The sequence below is a fragment of the Portunus trituberculatus genome, chromosome 17 (assembly GCF_017591435.1).
Source record: "Portunus trituberculatus isolate SZX2019 chromosome 17, ASM1759143v1, whole genome shotgun sequence".
In the NCBI taxonomy this organism is placed as follows: domain Eukaryota; kingdom Metazoa; phylum Arthropoda; class Malacostraca; order Decapoda; family Portunidae; genus Portunus; species Portunus trituberculatus.
In genome coordinates, this window is record NC_059271.1 from 26447203 (window position 1) to 26467524 (window position 20322).

The window sequence follows — 20322 nt, forward strand, 5'->3', positions numbered from 1 at the left end:
GTTGAAACTAACCACAGAGCATTTAGATTCATGATAGAAAGCAATGAATGAGAATGGAAAGACAGTCTTGAGGTACTTCTGTCTATCAGAGAGCTTCCTATGTCAAAAGGCTACCTTTATGGTTCTGAAGGTTATAAATGGGATCACATTTTGGTAGAGTGGGATCTTGGTTCATGAGCTTAATCTATTCTATGATTCAGTTTGTGAAATGAAACACTCTTAAACTGAAAGCATTGATAAGCAGTAGTAATAAATGAGCAGGTGATTATCATACACTGCATCTCTTAGGTCTGCCCGATCCCATGCTCACCACCATATCCACTACACCACCTCCTCCCATTAATGGATAATGTCATGATAATATTGGCTCTATTATATGTATGCTATTCCATACTATAAAACTTTAAAGACCATAAAATATTGTTGGTTATGTGATCTACATGAATGTTAGCATCAGAAGTTTCCTGCAGAACTATAGGTTGTTTCCCTTATAAAAATGGTATGTTACTTGCCATGAACTTGGTGAGGTCAACAATGAACTGATGGTAGTTGAGTTGGCCACTAGGGATAAGATGCGTCTGGAACATTGCATTCATATCCTTTGAGCCAACATGTGGCCCAAGTGCCTGTAATGCACTCTTGCACATCTGTGAAATCAAATTATATTGAAAGTTTGGAAGAAAAAAAAAAAAAATTAAATCAAGAAATAAAAATAATGTGTATATATGTTTGTGTGTGTGTGTGTTTCACTGTTTGATCTGCTGCAGTCTCTGACGAGACAGCCAGACGTTACCCTACGGAACGAGCTCAGAGCTCATTATTTCCGATCTTCAGATAGGCCTGAGACCAGGCAGACACCACACCCCAGGACAACAAGGTCACAACTCCTCGATTTACATCCCGTACCTACTCACTGCTAGGTGAACAGGGGCTACACGTGAAAGGAGACACACCCAAATATCTCCACCCAGCCGGGGAATCGAACCCCGGTCCTCTGGCTTCTGAAGCCAGCGCTCTAACCACAGCTACCGTGTGTGTGTGTGTGTGTGTGTGTGTGTGTGTGTGTGTGTGTGTGTGTGTGTGTGTGTGTGTGTGTATATATATATATATATATATATATATATATATATATATATATATATATATATATATATATATATATATATATATATATATATATATATATATATATATATATATATATATATATATATATATATATATATATATATATATATATATATATATATATAAGCCTCATGGATCTGTTTTTAATCCATTCCAACATCTAGTTTTTGGAATCCTATGTGTCTACATTTCCCAAGAGAGGAACAACCAGTCTAATAAAATTTTGGAAGGAACTGTATCAATGGTCCTTTTCAATGCCTTATTCCCCATTCTCTCTTGCAGCATGCTACAAGATCAACCAACAGGGCTGACTGTGTTCCTGAAGTCTATACCAAACTATAGTGGATGATATGATACACAGTATAATGTCTAGAATGACTATGTTAATATACCACGACAGTTGGAGGATGAGGGTCAGCCAAGTGGATAAGGGCAGCAAGCAAGTGGAGGTGCAGATGTTCCCGAAACTCCTCACTGCTGCCCACAGCTGCTGCCAGGCCCCTCAGCACACCCAGGCCTGCCTCTCGCACTTCCCCTGATGTCTGGTACATGGTGAAATAATATGTAGATACCAATAAATAAAAAATAATCAATATGAATTCAAACACTTGAATGAATGGGAATTACAGTCAGGTACTCAATTCATAATAGAAGCAGCTTAGAGGAAAGACCTCATAAGCATGATATAGATAGATAAGTTGGACAAGGCCACACAAATTATTATTACCAATGCATGCATACTGATCTTTCTAAGGTTTCTGATTGGGGCAGAGAAAACTTAATAGCGTTCAATTCCTCAAAAACTCATTTCCTCCATCTATCAACTCGAAACAACCTTCCAGACAACTATCCCCTCTTCTTCAATGACACTCAGCTCTCCCCATCTTCTACAATGAATATCCTCAGTCCGTCCTTCACTTATAATCTTAACTGGAAACTTTGCATCTCTTCTCTTGCTAAAACAGTTTCTATGAAGTTAGGCATTCTGTGGCGTTTCTGCATGTTTGGGGGGATTCTACTCACAGTTTTATTAGATAGGTGGAATCAAAAGCTTTTCATCTCATCAACTCCCCTCCTCTAACTGACTGTCTTCAGCCTTTTTCTCACTGCCAGAATGTTGCATCTCTTGCTATCTTTTATTACTATTTTCATGCTACCTGTTCTACTGATCTTGCTAACTGCATGCCTCCCATCCTGTGGCTTCACTGCACAAGGCTTTCTTCTTTCTCTCACCCCTATTGTGTCCAACTATTTTGTCCAAACTCTCTAATGCAGTGGTGGTGGCGTAGTGGATAAGGTGATGAGCTTGGGATCGGGCAGACATCCATGCATAGGTCTGAATCCCACCAAGTACAGTTTTGAAATTTTGCCATTTGTCAAATGGTTTAGTTACCTACATGTCACCATGATACCCAGGTTCTAGGTGGTTAAACCAAAGATGCAGTTGGGTTGTGATATGGGCCCTAATATGTGTACCACTACAAATAAAATTGCCCATTAATGGGTGGAAGCTGAACCGCAATTACTCTTCAAGTTACCTACAGGTGCTATAGGCCAGGACATATACAAGAAAAAAAAAAAAAAAAAGCTCAATCATTCACACCATTCTCTGGTAAACTACTGTGGAACTCCTTGCTTGCTTCTATATTTCTATCTTCCTCTTGACTTGTCTTCTTTTAACCCGCTAAGACCGATGGCCGCAAAATTCGCACCCTCCCATTACCACAATTATCATAAAAAAAATCAACTCTTATAAATTACTCTGGAAAAAAATCTGCTGTTAGTAGACATGACAATGCATCATCCTACAAGTTTTTATTGCTCTACTCACTATGGTTGTCTCAGAATAATAACTGATAATTGGAGAAGATTGTGGTAGCGGCAACTCGGGGGAGGTGCTTTTATGTGTATTCTTACATAATGTAAGGCACTGCTCATGTTTTTATGTGTTTTCACATGTTTTCGTGTTTTCACTCATATTGGCTGATTATAGTTACGTATGTTTTTATCAGGCGTGGGTGACGATGTTGTCACAATAGCGGGTCGGGATCTACCTCCAACCTGTGCACTTTGCGTCTTGTCCCGCCTTGTCTATCACTTTTATCACTAAACTTTAGCTTCCTCTTAGCACCAGTAGCCATAGTTGTAAATAATAGTTCCTTAAATAAGTAAATACGTAAATACGTAAATAATTATCACCGCGACACGACGCTCACGCACCTCACAGAAATTTGCGGGAGACTAGCTGGCTAGAGCGGTGTGCTTCCTGGGAGCCGACAGTACTACCATAGGCCTACGTCATGACCAAATATAGCAGTGCTACCAATGCTAGCGCGGTTTTTATTAGCGCTCAAAGTAGCTGCCCCATTTAAGGACTATCGGAAGTGTGCTATGCAGCCGTATTTAAGGCCTGTCGGACTTTACGGGTTAAGAGGGAGGTTTCAAGACATTTGTCCCAGTTTTTTGTCTAACTCTATGACTCTTAGGAAACTGGCAATCAAGTGGGCCTTTTTTTTTTTTTTTGTTGCCCTTGGCCAACTTCCCCTCTTGCATAAAACAAAAATAAATAAATAAATAAAAAAGGAAAATGGACACACACACACACACACACACACACACACACACACACACACACACACGCACACACACACATACAAAGTGTATTTGGGTATTAAAAAGGCTTTTAACAGAGTACCACATAGAAGACTCCTATGGAAAATAAAACATATAGGAGTACAGGGAAATATCTTAAGCTGGATGAAGGATTACTTAATAGGAAGTAAAATAAGGGCAGTGATAAGAGATACCCCATCCAGCTGGAGCACAGTAAACTAGTGGCGTACCACAGGGGTCAGTGATGGCACCAATAATGTTTCAAATATAGATTAATGAGTCAGGAGAACCTGAGTAGATACATAAATTTGTTTACTGATGATGTAAAACTCTTGAGAGTAATACGGAACAATGAGGATTATATGAAATTGCACAAAGATATCAATAAGATCTGGGAAAGGAGCCAGAAGTGGAGATTAGAATTCAATCCCCAAAAATGTCATGTGATGGAAATGGTTAAAAGTACTAGAAGCCCTACATGGGAGCACCAAATGGGAGAAGAGGTTATAATGAAAAAGAAGGAAGAGAAGGACCTGGGAGTGATTATAAAAGACACCCTGACCCCAGAAAGGCACATAAATGAGGTATTTGCTTCAACTTACAAGACACTAACATATATCAGTATGGCATTTAATTATTCATTTATTATTACTATTGTTTTTTTTATGTTATGGCCTATAGTACTTGTAGGCATACTTGAAGAGTATATGTGGGAAGCACTATTCAGCTTCCGCCCATTAGTGCCGCAGGCAATTTTATTTATAGTGATGCCCATATTAGGGCCCATATCGCCTACCCAAAGATCAGTCTATGAGCTCTGAGGTCGCTCCGTAATGGGGAAGACTGGCTGGATGACCAGCGGGCGACCAAGGTGAATCGCCACCCAAGTGCATCTTTGGTGTGACCACCTAGAACCTAGATATCATGGTGACATGTAGGTAACTTTAAACCACTCGACAAATGGCATAGCTTCAAAGCGGTATGTGGTGGGATTCAAACCTATGTGTGGACGTCTGCCCAGTCCCATGCTCACCACCTCCCTATGGACAAGAGTATGATAAAAAAGATCATAACCACAATGATAGGACCTAGACTTGAATATGTAGCAGTGATGTGGTTCCCACACATGCAAAAGGAAATCAGAAAATTAGAATCCAAAGGATAGCCACAAAGATGGTGCCAAAAATAAAGGACCTTCCCTATGAAAATGGAACTACCAACTTTGAAGGAACTTGAATATGTAGCAGTGATGTGGTTCCCACACATGCAAATGGAAATCAGAAAATTAGAATCCAAAGGATAGCCACAAAGATGGTGCCAAAAATAAAGGACCTTCCCTATGAAAATGGAACTACCAACTTTGAAGGATAGACAGAAGCGAGGAGACCTAATAACAATGTACAAGTTAGTGAACAATATAGAAAAGATAGATAGACAAGACCTGGTAATATTGATTAGAGATGGAGATAGATGGACAAGAGGACACTCAATGAGGATCAGGAAAAGTCAATGTTTGAGAAACCTTAAAAAGTTTAGTTTCCCACATAGGATGGTGGGCATCTGGAACAGCCTAAATGATGAGATTGTAACAGTAGATTAGATAAAGTTAGATATGGAGACAGGTTACTATGAACCCTGTTCAAACCCTGTAATAAACAAATAGGTAAATGCACACACTCGAGTTATTGCTACAGTCAAGTTATTGCTAAAATAGTAAGAAGACATGACTGCTCATGCCTGAACACACATGCACACAAATTGCTAACCAATTGCATAATAACATCCTTGCCTGCTGAAACACTCACCTTCTCTGAGAAAAGTCTAATTCTGATAAGGAGTGTTGGCGTGTGTTGAAGGACAGTTTCTTGAGGTAATCGAGGCAGAAGGGCAGCCAAGCCTCTCAGGGCTTCCAGTGCCACCTGACTTTCCACACTCAGTTCCTCAGAACTGCCTGTGTCACGCTGATCTGTTGCTCCAACCATGGCTGCAATGATCTCCTTAAGTTTTTCTGAAACCTGTGAGATACTGACTTTAACTATAAGTATGTACACTGTAATAGCATTCAATTAAGTAGCATTATTCTGTGAAACAGCCTAACAAATTATGAAAAGTACTGATCTAACTTGGGCTCCGCTCTTTCCTGAGATGTATTCTACAAGTATGATGCTAAATTTTATGATCTTTGTGTAATAACTCATTATATTAAGAAAACACTCATTTACATGATGTTGACAGGCAAAGGAAAACTGACATTACAACTTAACAAATCTTTATCTTAACATAAATCAGAGATGTGCAGGATCTACAGAAGGAACATCTGTTGAATTTTGCTGTATTTACAACAAACAAGAAGCTGAAGAGAATGGTGTGCATAGTTTGTTTACATAGGTCAAGATTTTTATGTAATTTCATTTATTTTGATTTGTGTCACATTACTTAAGGCTCGCTATCATTACTATATACTATTTTCTCAATTATTTTGTAGCTTATATTGCTTGTAAAACACACTAGTATTTGATCTATTATTCAAGATTCTAATACTTATCAATATGTACACTGGAAAATTAGAGAAAAAATTATAGCTCCTTTCACAGTTTTGTCCTTTCCATTGACTCTCTTCTCACTTGTCCTAACTTAAAGAAGGGTTTTCCCTGCAAGTAAAAAATAGACTAGTATGCAAATGCATACAATATTTAATTTGAAAAATGTAATGCTTTCTGACAATGACATTTGGGCTGCTTACAATGATGTTGAGAAATAACATACACATACACGTACACACACACACACACACACACACACACACACACACACACACACACACACACACACACACACACACACACACGAAAAAAAAAAAAAAAAAAAGACAAGTGTGAGGTGTTAAAGCAATCCTTTGCACAAGTGAAGAATCTAAAAGCCAACTTGTGAATAAGTGCATCAGTGAAGTGATGAAAATGGGCAAATTGCATTGGTGCAACCATGTGAAAAGTTCTAAAGTAGAATTTTAAACAATATCGGTATTTCTGAGGTCTTAACTGTATTCTTTGGAAATCAATAATGTAGCATCCTTTATCCTGAATATCAATTTAAAATATTGCATAGTATGATGACAGTAATGATGAAGAGTATTAATTTCTTGTATGATAATTTCCAAGTTTGATATATGAAAAGTTAGGCTACAATAGATCAAATTAATCTTGTCTAACTAATCTTGTCTAACTTCTGAGTGGCCATGTACGCAGATGTCATGCTTACACACTTAGTGGATGTAGATGCAAGTTTGTAGCAGAAAAGATGATATAGATATGATAGAAGAAGCCACAACCCATCACTGTTGGTGTTGACAATGATAACATGCTATCACTCTGTATTATGGACTTCTATATACTTTGTTGTAACCCATCACTCCATCAATTTAGAAAATCCTTTTGGTACAGTTTAACTAGGAAGCAAACTGCCCACCCAATGAGAAGTGATCCATTTTCACTGTGGAAACATTTCTTGTGTTGTGCTACCATTTTGTGTAAAAGAAATATTGTTGCATTTAAGTTAAGCAATAGAGTGTAGCATTAAGAGTGTAATGAGTAAGTTTAGTTTGGTGATTAAGGGAGAAAGTCTATGGTGAAAAGAAGTGTCTAAAAAATGCACATAACTTAACAAACTCTTTCCATCTCTGCCTGGTGGCTACCTACTCCACCTTCCACCTCTGCTAGTATCTCCTGTTAGCCCAAGTTGTCTGATATCTGAGATTAATATACTTTATAAAACCATTTTATCTATTTACATTCTCTTTTCTTATGTTTTCTTATGTTTTTGTACAATATTTATTATTTATTAACATTTTCTTACCAAAAATCACGTAAAAAAAAAAAAAAAGGTGTTTTTAGGGAGGCTGGAATGTATTATTGTCATTTTAATTAATTTCAATGAGGAAAATTTATTTGAGTTATGAGCAAATTGAGATATGAGCTCTATCATGGAAGAAATCACTCATAACTCTAAGTACCACTATAATGTGTGTGTGTGTGTGTGTGTGTGTGTGTATATATATATATATATATATATATATATATATATATATATATATATATATATGTGTGTGTGTGTGTGTGTGTGTGTGTAAGAAGGACTGACAATGGCAAAAAAAAAAAAATTGACATAAAAAGAACAAGTTTGTGCTGAGCCTATCAAAAGTGTCCATCAGAATCAGAGGAAAAGTGTCTTGAGACTTCCCTCTTGAAAAGTTCAAGTCATAAGATGTGGAAATACATAAACAGGCAGGGAGTGGCAGACTTCACAAGAAAGTTCAGATTTCAGCATATCCCCACATTTGCATATTTAATCAAACATAAGCAGCCATATAAGTACATGATTATATTTTTTTTTTTTTTTTTTTTTTACATTACAAGGGCACTGGCCAAGGGCAAACAAAGTGTTGGAAAAAAAAAAATCCCGCTGGTTGCCAGGCCCTGTTAAGATGAAAGTAGAAAGAGAAAAAACAAAAAAATCTAAAAGGAGGGTCCAGTTAACGTGAGAGGTGTCTTGACAATCCTCTTTTGAAAGAGTTTAAGTCATAGGCAGGTGGAAATACAGACACAGGTAGAGAGTTCCAGAGTTTACCAGTGTAGGGAATGAAGGAGTGAAGATACTGGTTAACTCTTGCATTAGGAAGATGGACAGAATAGGGATGAGAAGAAGTAGAGAGTCTTGTGCAGCGAGGCCGCAGGAGGGGAAGGCATGCAGTTAGCAAGTTCAGAAGAGCAGACAGCATGAAAACAGCGGTAGAAGACAGATAAAGATGCAACATTGCGGCGGTGACTTAAAGAATCAAGACAGTCAGTTAGAGGAGAAGAGTTGATAAGACGAAAAGCTTTAGATTCCACCTTGTTTAGTAAAGCTGTGTGTGGATCCCCAGACATGAGAGCCATACTCCATACACGGGCGGATAAGGCCCTTGTACAGAGCAAGCAGCTGGGAGGAGAGAAAAATGGACGAAGACGCCATAGGACACCTAACTTCTTGGAAGCTGATTTAGCAAGAGTAGAGATGTGAAATTTCCAGTTTAGATTTTTAGTGAAGGATAGACCGAGTGTGTTTAATGTAGAGGAGAGGGAAGTTGAGTGTTATTGAAGAAGAGAGGATAGTTGTCTGGAAGGTTATGTCGAGTAGATAGTTGTAGAAATTGAGTTTTGAGGCATTGAACAAAACCAGGTTTTCTCTGCCCCAATCAGAAACAAGTGAAAGATCAGAAGTTAGGCGTCCTATAGCATCTCGCCTTGAGTCATTTAATTGTTGTTGGGTTGGGCGTCTGTTGAACGCTGTTGAATAATGCAGGGTGGTATCATCAGCATAGGAGTGGATAGGGCATTGAGTCAGATTTAGGAGATCATTGATGAATAATAGAAAGAGAGTGGGTGATAGGACAGAACCCTGTGGAACACCACTGTTGATAGTTTTAGGGAAGAACAGTGACCGTCTACTACAGCAGCAATAGAACGATCGGAAAGGAAACTGGAGATGAAGGTACAGAGAGAAGGATAGAATCCGTAGGAGGGTAGTTTAGAAATTAAAGATTTGTGCCAGACTCTATCGAAGGCTTTCGATATGTCAAGGCCGACAGCAAAGGTTTCACCGAAGTCCCTAAAGAGGATGACCAAGATTCAGTTAGGAAAGTAAGAAGATCACCAGTAGATCTGCCTTTACGGAAACCATACTGGCAATCAGAGAGAAGGTTGTGAGCTGATAGATGCCTCATTATCTTCCTATTAAGGATAGACTCAAAGGCTTTAGAAAGGCAGGAAATCAAAGCTATAGGGCGGTAGTTAGAAGGATTGGAGTGGTCACCTTTTTAGGGACAGGTTGAATGTGAGCAAACTTCCAGCAAGAAGGATAAATAGAAGTAGAGACACAGATGAAAGAGTTTGACCAGGCAGTGAGCGAGTTCGGAAGCACAGTTTTGAGAACAACAGGAGGGACTCCATCCGGACCGTAAGCCTTCCGAGAATCAAGGCCAGAGAGGGCCAGGAAAACGTCTTTATAAAGAATTTTAATTTTAGGGATGAAGTAGTCAGAGGGTGGAGGAGTAGGAGGAATATGCCCAGAATCATCCAAAGTTGAGTTGGTAGCAAAGGTTTGAGCGAAGAGTTCAGCTTTAGAAAAGAAGAGACAGCTGTAGAGCCATCTGGATGAAGTAAAGGAGGGAAAGACGAAGAAGTAAAGTTGTTAGAGATATTATTGGCTAGATGCCAGAAATCTCGAGAGGAGTTAGAATTGGAAAGACTTTGACATTTTCTATTGATGAAAGAGTTTTAGTAAGTTGGAGAATAGATTTGGCATGATTACGGGCAGAAATATATAGGGCATGAGTTTCAGCAGTTGGATGGCTACGGAACCGTTTGTGAGCCGCCTCTCTATCATTGACAGCACGAGAACAAGCAGAGTTAAACCAAGGCTTTTTAGCTTTAGGGTTAGAGAAAGTATGAGGAATGTATAGCTCCATGCCAGAGATAATCACCTCTGTTATGCGCTCGGCACAAAGAGAAGGATCTCTGACATGAAAACAATAATCATCCCAAGGAAATCAGAATAGTACTGCCTTAGTTCCTCCCACTTAGCAGAGTTAAAATGCCAGAAGCACCTCCGCTTAGGCGGGTCCTGAGGCTGCACTGGAGTGATAGAACTGGTAACGGAAATTAGATTGTGGTCGGAGGAGCCCAACGGAGAGGAAAGTTTAACAGAGTAAGCAGAAGGGTTGGAGGTTAGGAAAAGATCAAGAATGTTGGGCGTGTCTCCAAGGCGGTCAGGAATACGGGTAGGGAACTTCACTAGCTGCTCTAGGTCATGAAGGATAGCAAAGTTGAAGGTTTGTTCACCAGGTTGGTCAGTGAAAGAAGATGAAAGCCAAAGCTGGTGGTGAACATTGAAATCCCTAAAATGGAGATCTCAGCAAAAGGAAAGTGAGATAAGATGTGCTCCACCTTGGAAGTCAAATAGTCAAAGAATTTTACATAGTCAGAGGAATTAGGTGAGAGGTATACAGCACAGATGAATTTAGTTAGAGAGTGACATTGAAGTCTTAGCCAGATGGTAGAAAATTCTGAAGATTCAAGATTGAGGGCACGAGAGCAAGTGGTGTCGTTACGCACGTATGCGCAACATCCAGCTTTGGATTGAAAATGAGGATAGAGCAAGTAGGAGGGAACAGAAAAGGGGCTGCTGTCAGTAGTCACAGACAACTGTGTTTCGGTTAGGAAGAGAAGATGAGGTTTAGTAGAGGAGAGGTGGTGTTCCACAGATTGAAAATTAGAACGAAGGCCACGAATGTTGCATTATCTGACCCTTCACAGGCACAATTAGAATGCAACTTTCTTATTTTTTAAATAAGTGACAATATAAGTATCAATGTTTCTTTTGTAATGTAAAATAATTAAATAATGGTAGTGGTTCATGGAACTGACTTAACCTTAACAACTGGATATATTTTAAGTGACTGAAGTGACTAAAGAAGGCATTGTTGGTTTGAAAATGAAGAGTGAAGTGAAAATATTAGTTGGTCGTGATTGTATACAGATACTGAAGTTACACTATAACAGTATACCTTCATGATAACACAAGTGTACTGTCCACATCAAAAAAGAAAAAGAAAAAATCAATAAAAAAATAATATTGATGGTTAATATAGCATCAAATATGAGTACAATCATGGAGACAATTTCTGCAAACATGTAGTATCTACAAACAACATTAGTGAAGGAATTACACAAACAGCATGTAGCAGTTGCACTACTTTTAAGAGTTAAGAAAAGGGAAATACAGGTAAAATGATACACACATTTCTACCTTACTCAGAATTCCTAAAAAATCTAACAAGCCATTGTGCTGTATTTTAAATTTGATAAGCTTTAGTCTAATTTTACAATATCAATGAGAAAAAATATAAGCTATTTAGCTATTTTAAAAAGTCAATAATCTATACATCAAATGAAACTGAACAAATTATGGCATTGTCTCATCCATGTTTTCCTCAATGCAATCCAGTTTCTAAAACAGATGAATTAGTTAAAGTCAATACTCAATGAAAGAACAATGTTTGCACATAATTTCTTTGTATTTCTGAGAAAAGGTTGATTTAATTCTTTAAACATTTTTTGAATAAGCTATCAGCTGGTGTTCAGTGACTCAAAAAATCAAGCTGGCCATGCCTCTCAATCAATCATAAGAAAAATCAGAATGCAAAGTTCACACACAACTACATGAGAGGTGATTACCTTCCAGATGAATGTCAAACATTTTATTTCCCCTTTTCAGACACTGTTTATGCAATTATTATTCTTAAAGAGACGTGTTTTTTTTTTTTTTTTTTTTTTTGAGGAAGTGACATATCTTCACTGATAACAAGATATGGTATATTTGTTTTGTTCAAAGTTGGGGAAATTTTGCAGGTATGAAATACATGTTTTTCTTACAATTTTGATTGATAATGAATATATACAACACAAAAATGACTAATAATATTATTCCGAATTTGAAAAGCAACGAAAAATTTTTGAATAATATTCATATTCCAGATTCACGAACGCTATATATGTGACTGTGTATGCTTGGAGCAGCCCATGTATAAAGGTTAAAGGTTATAAGCCAACCTTCCAACCAAGGAAAGATAGCTATCTATATCTACTATATCTAAGATGTCTGGGTACTAATAACTTAATGGTGCAGTACTTTGAAAACCATTACACAGTCAAAATTCAAAGCTTATTAGAGAGAGAGAGAGAGAGAGAGAGAGAGAGAGAGAGAGAGAGAGAGAGAGAGAGAGAGAGAGAGAGAGAGAGAGAGAGAGAGAGAGAGAGAGAGTTCTAAATCTTAATCAGCGTCACATTTAACAAAAAGTATTTGAAAATTCATATGATGCAGGAGGCCCTAAGTTCTTGTAAGTATACATGTATAAGGTATGTATTTTGTACACTATCATGAGTTAGAAAGGAGCTCTCAAGTGGTCTGTCTCTATATGTGCTACATTTGTGATGAGGAACAAATAGAGTCAATCTCTAAAGCAAAATCTGGAATCTTGTGTGGCCATTTTGAACACATCAGCATCCTTGGTTCCCTCAGGCACTCTGAACTACAATAACTAAGTTGTAACACCAACTGTCAAGGAATTAACTGCAAGGTCACACAGGGAAAGGGGAGCTACAATTAATACTGATACTGTATCCAAACTGGACCAGGCATTATATCAACATTCTATGCTGATTCATTAAAGTATGTTTCCTTCTCCTATGAGCAAGCTAGGAACTAGGAACAGGTAGGATAAATACATATAACTCCTATATACTATTCCTCTCCTAAATACAATTCCGAGTAAGACAGCATAATATTTATATAGCAACAGCAAAGTTCACTTAATTTGAAGGTTAAGATTCCAGACAGGTAATGACACCTGTACATGCAGGGATTATCTCACCAAACCCAAAACAACTGTGCAACAATCTAACATAGTGACTTACCGAGAACCACTGTGGGAAATAGCACTAGAACAGAAAAAAAGAATTGTAAAATTCATAAGAACCTGCTTTTCTTCACTTATTACTTGCTTAGAATTCAATAATCTGGACTTGACTTACTTAATTTATTTCATGCAATTTTTCTTCTTGTAAGTGAGTGTGCATTTACTTAACTGCATCTCCTATAATTATGTTACACATACAAAATTTGAAATAGTGTATATAATCCTGTCTCCATACTGCACTTACTTTCAATCAATTCAATCTTCAAGTAGAAGCAAAAATTCTGATTGTTCCATCTTCATTTCAATCAGTTGTTAATACTTCTGCCAGTGTGGACACATTTCTCAACCTTACCTTTTGGCTTAAAAATCTACTCCTTGATTTATGTTCATGATACTTTGTTATTATGACATCCTTTCTTATAAAGCCTACAGATATGTGTGAGTGTGCTTACATTTAATATGAGACAATATGAATTATGGTAAACAAATGGAGTTGAAAGATAAACATATTAAGATAGATAGATTGACTGATTGATGGATAGACGATAGACAGACAGATACAGATAGATAGGTAGATAGATATAAATAGTGATATAATAGATATAAATAATGACAGCCAAGACAAATGAATAGCAAAATGATAAGATGTATGGACAACATCCATGGACAGATTTTTGCACAGGCCATCCTCCTTAAGAGATCCTAGAAGCATGTAAGAATAACTAACTGGTTGGACTGACAGTAAATTTAATAAGAATAATACTTTAGATGGAGGGTAATTACTTGACAAGGTTAATAGGAAATGTTTTAGACAAAACATATATGGAGGTGACATCACTTCTTTCAGCTCTTAATTAAACGTACCCAAATCTAAAAAGAAAATCTAAAACACACGTGACAAGATTTTACTGTGTAAGTGAAGATAACATAAAAATCAGGAGCAAAACAAAAATGTAAAGCTTATTAAATAGTAGAACACAGAGAATAGTAAATAAGACAGTTACCTGGTCATTCTGCAGGTGAGCAAAGTTTGAGAGTCCTCGCACAGCCAGGCGACGCACATGGACTGATCTGTCATTAAGTCTTCCCAGCAAACAGTCAATTATCTTTTCCAGAAGTTCATAGTTACCTCCACACTTTTCTGCAGTTAACTGGATGGAAGAAGCCAATCAACATGTTGGACAGGTAAGACAGATTTGCATTTATAATGATCATAGATACCACCTTTTTCTTCATCATCAAGAATATAACATGGCAGGTGTGATCTAAGCACATCATACACTCCTACATGAGGACTAAATATTTTCTTGTCTCTTTTCAAAGAACAGTATCATAAATCTTTGACACTTCTCCATCTGAAGTTCAGTCTCAGATGAGACAGGATGGTGTACTTGTGAAACTTTCCACTTTCTGATAAATCTTACTTGACCACAAAAAAAAAAAAAAAAACACACACACATACACACTGACATAAATTAAACATAATAAAAAATAAGGACATACTTTTCTTTAATTACTTTGCTTGTTAAATGGAAAAAAAGTTAAAATTAAACAAAACAGGAAAAAATAATTATCATTTATAAACTAAAATGTTTCACACCTTATTCTGTAAAGCAACATGCAGGAGTATCTGATGAAGCACTATGGTCAACAGCTGTGGTATATCTCACCTGGGCAAACACTGCAGCTACAGTCATTCGCTGCATCTCATAGGGATGCTGACGATCCAAACAGCTGACTAGTTTCTCAATATGCTTCGGGGATTCGTGAACCAACATTCTGCAAAATCATTACTATATTTACAATCAGAAAGCTCAGCAATAAGGTGTGCCACAAACTGCATGGCTTTTTATTCTTTATATCAAATACTATGCTCAAGTTTCCAGGTAAAAAAAAAAAACCACTTACGCTATAGTTTCAGAGACAGTGAGAAGATGAATTTCCATATTCTCATCACTTTCATCTCTGATTTTTGCAGCTAAAAGATTACTGATAGAAGCACAATCAATCACATCTATCAATGCTTGGAGACATGTGAGGACAATCCTGGAAATATAAAACCACAATATCAACTCAAAACTCTATGCAATCAGAAGTTTCATATTTTTACTGTATGTGCAATTAAATTCTAAAACTAATAAAAGAAACAATTAACATGCTTATGGTACAATTTTAAAGTCATCCTCACACATTATGAATGGTAAAAACAAAATCTTACTTGCTAGGAACTAAGGTTGTAGCTCCTCTATTGGGAATAAAATTGAAGGCACTTTTTGAATTAGCTGAGGAAGTCTGGTGGAGGGGAGCCATTACCCCAACATAGGAACCATAAAGCAGCAATAACAGGGAAGCTAAAGAAGGAAAGTTGTCTATTATGATCTCCTGTGAAGCTGGCCACATCTGAGGATGCTCTTCACGAGGGCTGTTCTCAACCTTTTCCCAGCTGTCTTCAGAGGACTCTCTTTCTTTCACTACTCTTAAGTCGTGCAACAACTCACAAAGTCCAGATATTGCCTGAAGAACACAAAAATCAGCAAGTTAGGTAAAGTAGGATAAGTAAAATACAATGTGACACAGCTCACTCTCTCTCTCTCTCTCTCTCTCTCTCTCTCTCAACCTTTTAAAGTGTTATTTGTATCAAATTTACTTCCTTAATATATTAAACCTCTCAACACACAGCACCACCATCATTATCTCCTAATCAAAACCCACGCTTCATATTCTGCCCTTCCTCAGGGCTCTCTCGACTATACATTAAATCTCAATATGTTTTAAGCCTTTTTTGTGATTTATTTATTTATTTTTTTATTTATTTTTTTTTTTAATGTAAGGAAGAGGGCCAGCCAAGGACAAAAAAAAAAAAAAAAAAAAAAAAAAAAAAAAGGCCCACCTGAGTGCTGGCTCTCTACAAAGAGGAAAAGCGTCAGCCAAAATTAGGGAGCAAATGCCTTGATACCTCCCTCTTAAAAGAAGACAAGTCGTAGGAAGTCGGAAATACAGATGCAGGGAGGGACTTCCAGAGTTTACCAGTGAAAGGTATGAATGATTGAGAGTACTGGTTAACTCTTGCGTTAGAGAGTTGGACAGAATAGGGATGAGAAGAAGAAAGCATTGTGCAGAGGAGGGGAGGCATGCAGTTAGCAAGATCAATAGAACAGTTAGCATGAAAATAGTGATAAAAGATAGAAAGAGATGAAACATTTCAGCAGTGAGAAAGAGGCTGAAGACAGTTAGTCAGAAGAGGGGAGTTGATGAGACGAAAAGCTTTTGATTCCACCCTATCTAGCAAAACTGTGTGACTGGAACCTCACAAACATGTGAAGAGTACTCCATACAGAGGCAGAATAGGCCCTTATACAGAGTAAGCAGTTGGTGGGACGAGAAAAACTGGCAGAGACACCTCAGAATGCCTAACTTCAGAAGCTGTTTTAGCAAGAGATGAGATGTGAAGTTTCCAGTTAAGATTATGAGTAAAGGACAGACCGAGGATATTCAGTGTGGAAGAGGGAGACAGTTGAGAGTCATTGAAGAAGAGAGGATACCGTATTTCCCATCTCATAAAACACACTTTTTTTCCTGAAAAATGCCCTCAAAATCACCCTGCGTCTTAACACTGGAAGGTCAAGTTGATAGGGGGTGTCTGACAAGCCTCCAACATCCCAGGAATGACATAGAAACACTCACACTCAACAAACATACAATGTAATCCTACAATTATCATTTACTTTGATACTACACTTTGTTTAATGAAGGTACAGTATACGAAGATATCTATTTTGATACTGCACTTTTTCTGATGAAGGTAACAAGATATTTACAATACCGATTGTTATGAAGTGAATTGGTTGTTTTCATGACTCACCAACGCCATCTACACACAAACATGCCAACTAACAGCATCCTAGCAGACGTCGCAACTCCCCTTGCCTTCCCTGTCATTCAGCAGACAATACTCCTCCAAGAATGGCATCAAAGCAGAGAAAGAAGGCCTATACTGTCGGTTACAAGCTAGACGTTATCGAATATGCAAAGCAGCATGGCAACAGAGCAGCTGAGAGGCACTTCGGACCACCACCAACCGAAAAAATGATAAGAGAATGGAGGAAGCAAGAAGAGGAATTAAAGAAAACGAGAAAGAGGAAACATGGACTACGTTATAAGGAAGCAAAATTCCCACAACTAGAAGAAATCATGAAAACATGCGTAGACGACCACCGAAATAAAAGATACTCCATCTTGCAGGATTTGAGGATCAATAAATGTCTACAATTTGTTATTTTGTAACAATTATTTTAGCAGTATGTATTTATTTTATAAAATTTTGTTGATATTTTGTAATAAAGCAATATTTTGATGCTGTTATTGGTGCTGTAGAGTCGCCGACTTAGAACTGATGCTCAGGTAGGTTTTTTATGTAAAACCCTCAACTTTTTTTTTTCCAAAAATTGCTTAGCTAATTATAGGGTGCGTCTTACCACTTGTAGTGTCTTATGAGATGGGAAATATGGTGGTTGTCTGGAAGGTTGTGTCGAGTTAATAGATGGAGGAATTGAGTTTTTGAGGCATTGAAAACTACTAAATTTTCTCTGCCTTAATCAGAAATTTTAGAAAGATCGGAAGTCAGGCATTCTGTGACGTCCCTGCGTGATCTGTTGACTTCCTGCAGGGTTGGTCGTCTCCAAAAGGATGTGGAAAGATGTAGGGTGGTATCATCAGCGTAGGAGTGGATAGGGCAAGAAGTTTGGTTAAGAAGGTCATTAATGAATAATAGAAAGAGAGTGGGTGACAGGACAGAACCCTGAGGAACACCACTATTAATAGATTTAGGAGAACAGTGGCCGTCTACCACGGCTGCAATAGAATGCTCGGAAAAGAAACTTGAGATAAAGTTGCAGAGAGAAAGATAGAAACCGAAGGAGGGCAGTTTTGAAATCAAAGTTTTATGCCAGACTCTATCAAAAGCTTTTGATATGTCTAATGCTACAGCAAAAGTTTCACCGAAATCTCTAAAAGAGGATGACCAAGACTCGGTAAGGAAAGCCAGAAGATCACCAGTAGAGCGACCTTGACGGAAACCATACTGGCAATCAGATAGAAGGCTTACATAATTGATTAACACAGATTTTACTTACAGCAAGAGGTGGAATGGTAGCAATTTTAACTGTTGCTTCTGTAGTGGTTGGTTGCTCAGAGAAAAGCTGTGTGCGCTCCAAAACTTGGATAAGAAATGAGAGGGCAGCAGAACACAGCATGGGGTCCCTCCCAATGTGGTGCCATGTCTCACACACTCCCCTGAAACAATGAGGTGTTCCATTGTCTAACCAGAGAAAACATATACATACACAAACACCTCTCCTGTTTATCACACTCCATGTGTAAATGTTCACCAATTTAGTCTCTTGCAGCAAAGGATACAAACACACACACACACACACACACACACACACACACACACACACACACACACACACACACACACACACACACACACACACACACACAGGAAAGCAGGAGATAATGTCTTCCAAAGATACTATCAACCATCAAGTTTTTTTTTATATAGGACAGAAGGCCAGCCAAGGGCAAAACAATGTAAAAAAAAAAAAAAAAGCCCACTTGAGTGCTGGTTCTCTAAAAGATAAGAAGGGTTCCTTGTCAACTTTTTAATTTTTATTCAAACACTCCTTTGCAAATGTCGGTCCTCTTATTATTTCAGTTTTTTTTTTCATCCTATGTGCCATATTTACCCCAATATATGAGGTGATTTTTAGCTTGAAATAATTCAGATACTTGAGGCTGTGCTCTATTGGGCAAATCTGTAACTTTAACAGAGCCAAAAACTCTATGGTAAAGCTTCCTGATGTCAGTGTAGAACAGCTCACCCTATGGCTATAAATGTAAAGCCTTTCATAGACTACATATATTTATACTGTACTAGTGAAAGAGGTCAAGAATGAGGTCAGAGGCAAGAGTACAAGAATGGGATTATAAAACAAAACAAAACAAAACAAAAAAATGTATATAAAAGGAAAGGAACATGGAGAGATAATGGGCAAAAGAAGAATGTGATTATCAAGAAAAGTATGAAAGGAAAAGTTGAACTGGTGTGAGGAAAGGAATAGAGAGATTGGTCAGGGTGAAGGTATAGTATGAGGGACATCAAGGAAACAGCTAGGAATGTTTTGGTCAGTCACTAGTTGGTCTTGCAAGGTACCTGGTGGTGTGTGAAAGCCAGTGCAGACACACCTTGTGTATGACATTATACTCAAGATGTGCACAGGGTATGTCTATGGGGCAGGGAATACTACTGCCTTCATGTGCAGTTAAAGGTGCACACAATACATATACATTTTCTGATGAAACAGCTGGACACATACATATTTGATGAAACAATGCATAGTGTGTTGCTTACACAACTTATTTAATGATCTTACACAACTTATTTAATGATTTTCTAAGACAACACTGTATATCACCAATTAATACATACAATCACTCAACAAATATTTAACACACTATGGAGACAAAAGAAATATTTGACTGATTAATGTCAACTTGCATGTCTAGAACACTACAAGCCCCATGATATTCTTTTGTTTCTTTTTAATGGTCTCTTGCAGCTTACTGTGCATGATTTGCATAAGAGAACAGTATCTACCAGAAAATACTGTAGCTAAATATAGGCTATGATCATTTGTTAGTTCCCTTTTGGATACATATTGCTTATCCAGCACATGGATATCGTCTTTGTGAAAATAATTTTCATCCACTCTCTTAGGTTATGAAATCCTTTCCAAGTGTTATTTATCTTCTACAATACACTCAACTTTTTATATATAATCTAAAGACTCCTGCTTTCCATTCTGCTTATCACAACTATTTCTCATTCCAGTTCTAGAAATACAGACCTTTCACATTCAACAAAATGCACAATCATTTTCATGTGTCACAATTTCTCTAACTTACTTGTCATATGGCAAAGGATAGATCAGCAGAACATCCAGCACCTGATTCAGGTTGTGGGAAGAGAGTCGAGTGACTGCCTCCACTGCTCTCTGTCGAGTTTCTCT

General features: G+C 37.7%; 1 protein-coding gene across 5 annotated transcripts in view; it reads right to left on the minus strand.

Moving 5' to 3' along the window:
• LOC123504954 (maestro heat-like repeat-containing protein family member 1) overlaps positions 1–20322 on the minus strand; it is a 38760-nt gene that overhangs the window by 4087 nt on the left and 14351 nt on the right. For 3 of the 5 annotated variants that reach the window (XM_045255916.1, XM_045255915.1, XM_045255914.1), the window contains exons 15-24: positions 20219–20322; positions 18385–18544; positions 15471–15766; positions 15161–15298; positions 14923–15031; positions 14257–14403; positions 13251–13274; positions 5547–5756; positions 1521–1670; positions 513–647 (exon numbers count right to left, since the gene is read on the minus strand). The exon at positions 20219–20322 is cut by the window's right edge and continues 35 nt beyond it. In XM_045255916.1, the coding sequence (XP_045111851.1) occupies positions 513–647; positions 1521–1670; positions 5547–5756; positions 13251–13274; positions 14257–14403; positions 14923–15031; positions 15161–15298; positions 15471–15766; positions 18385–18544; positions 20219–20322 (1473 nt within the window). The remainder of the gene's footprint in view (positions 1–512; positions 648–1520; positions 1671–5546; positions 5757–13250; positions 13275–14256; positions 14404–14922; positions 15032–15160; positions 15299–15470; positions 15767–18384; positions 18545–20218) is intronic. The other 2 variants (XM_045255918.1, XM_045255917.1) reach the window with 1 other exon arrangement.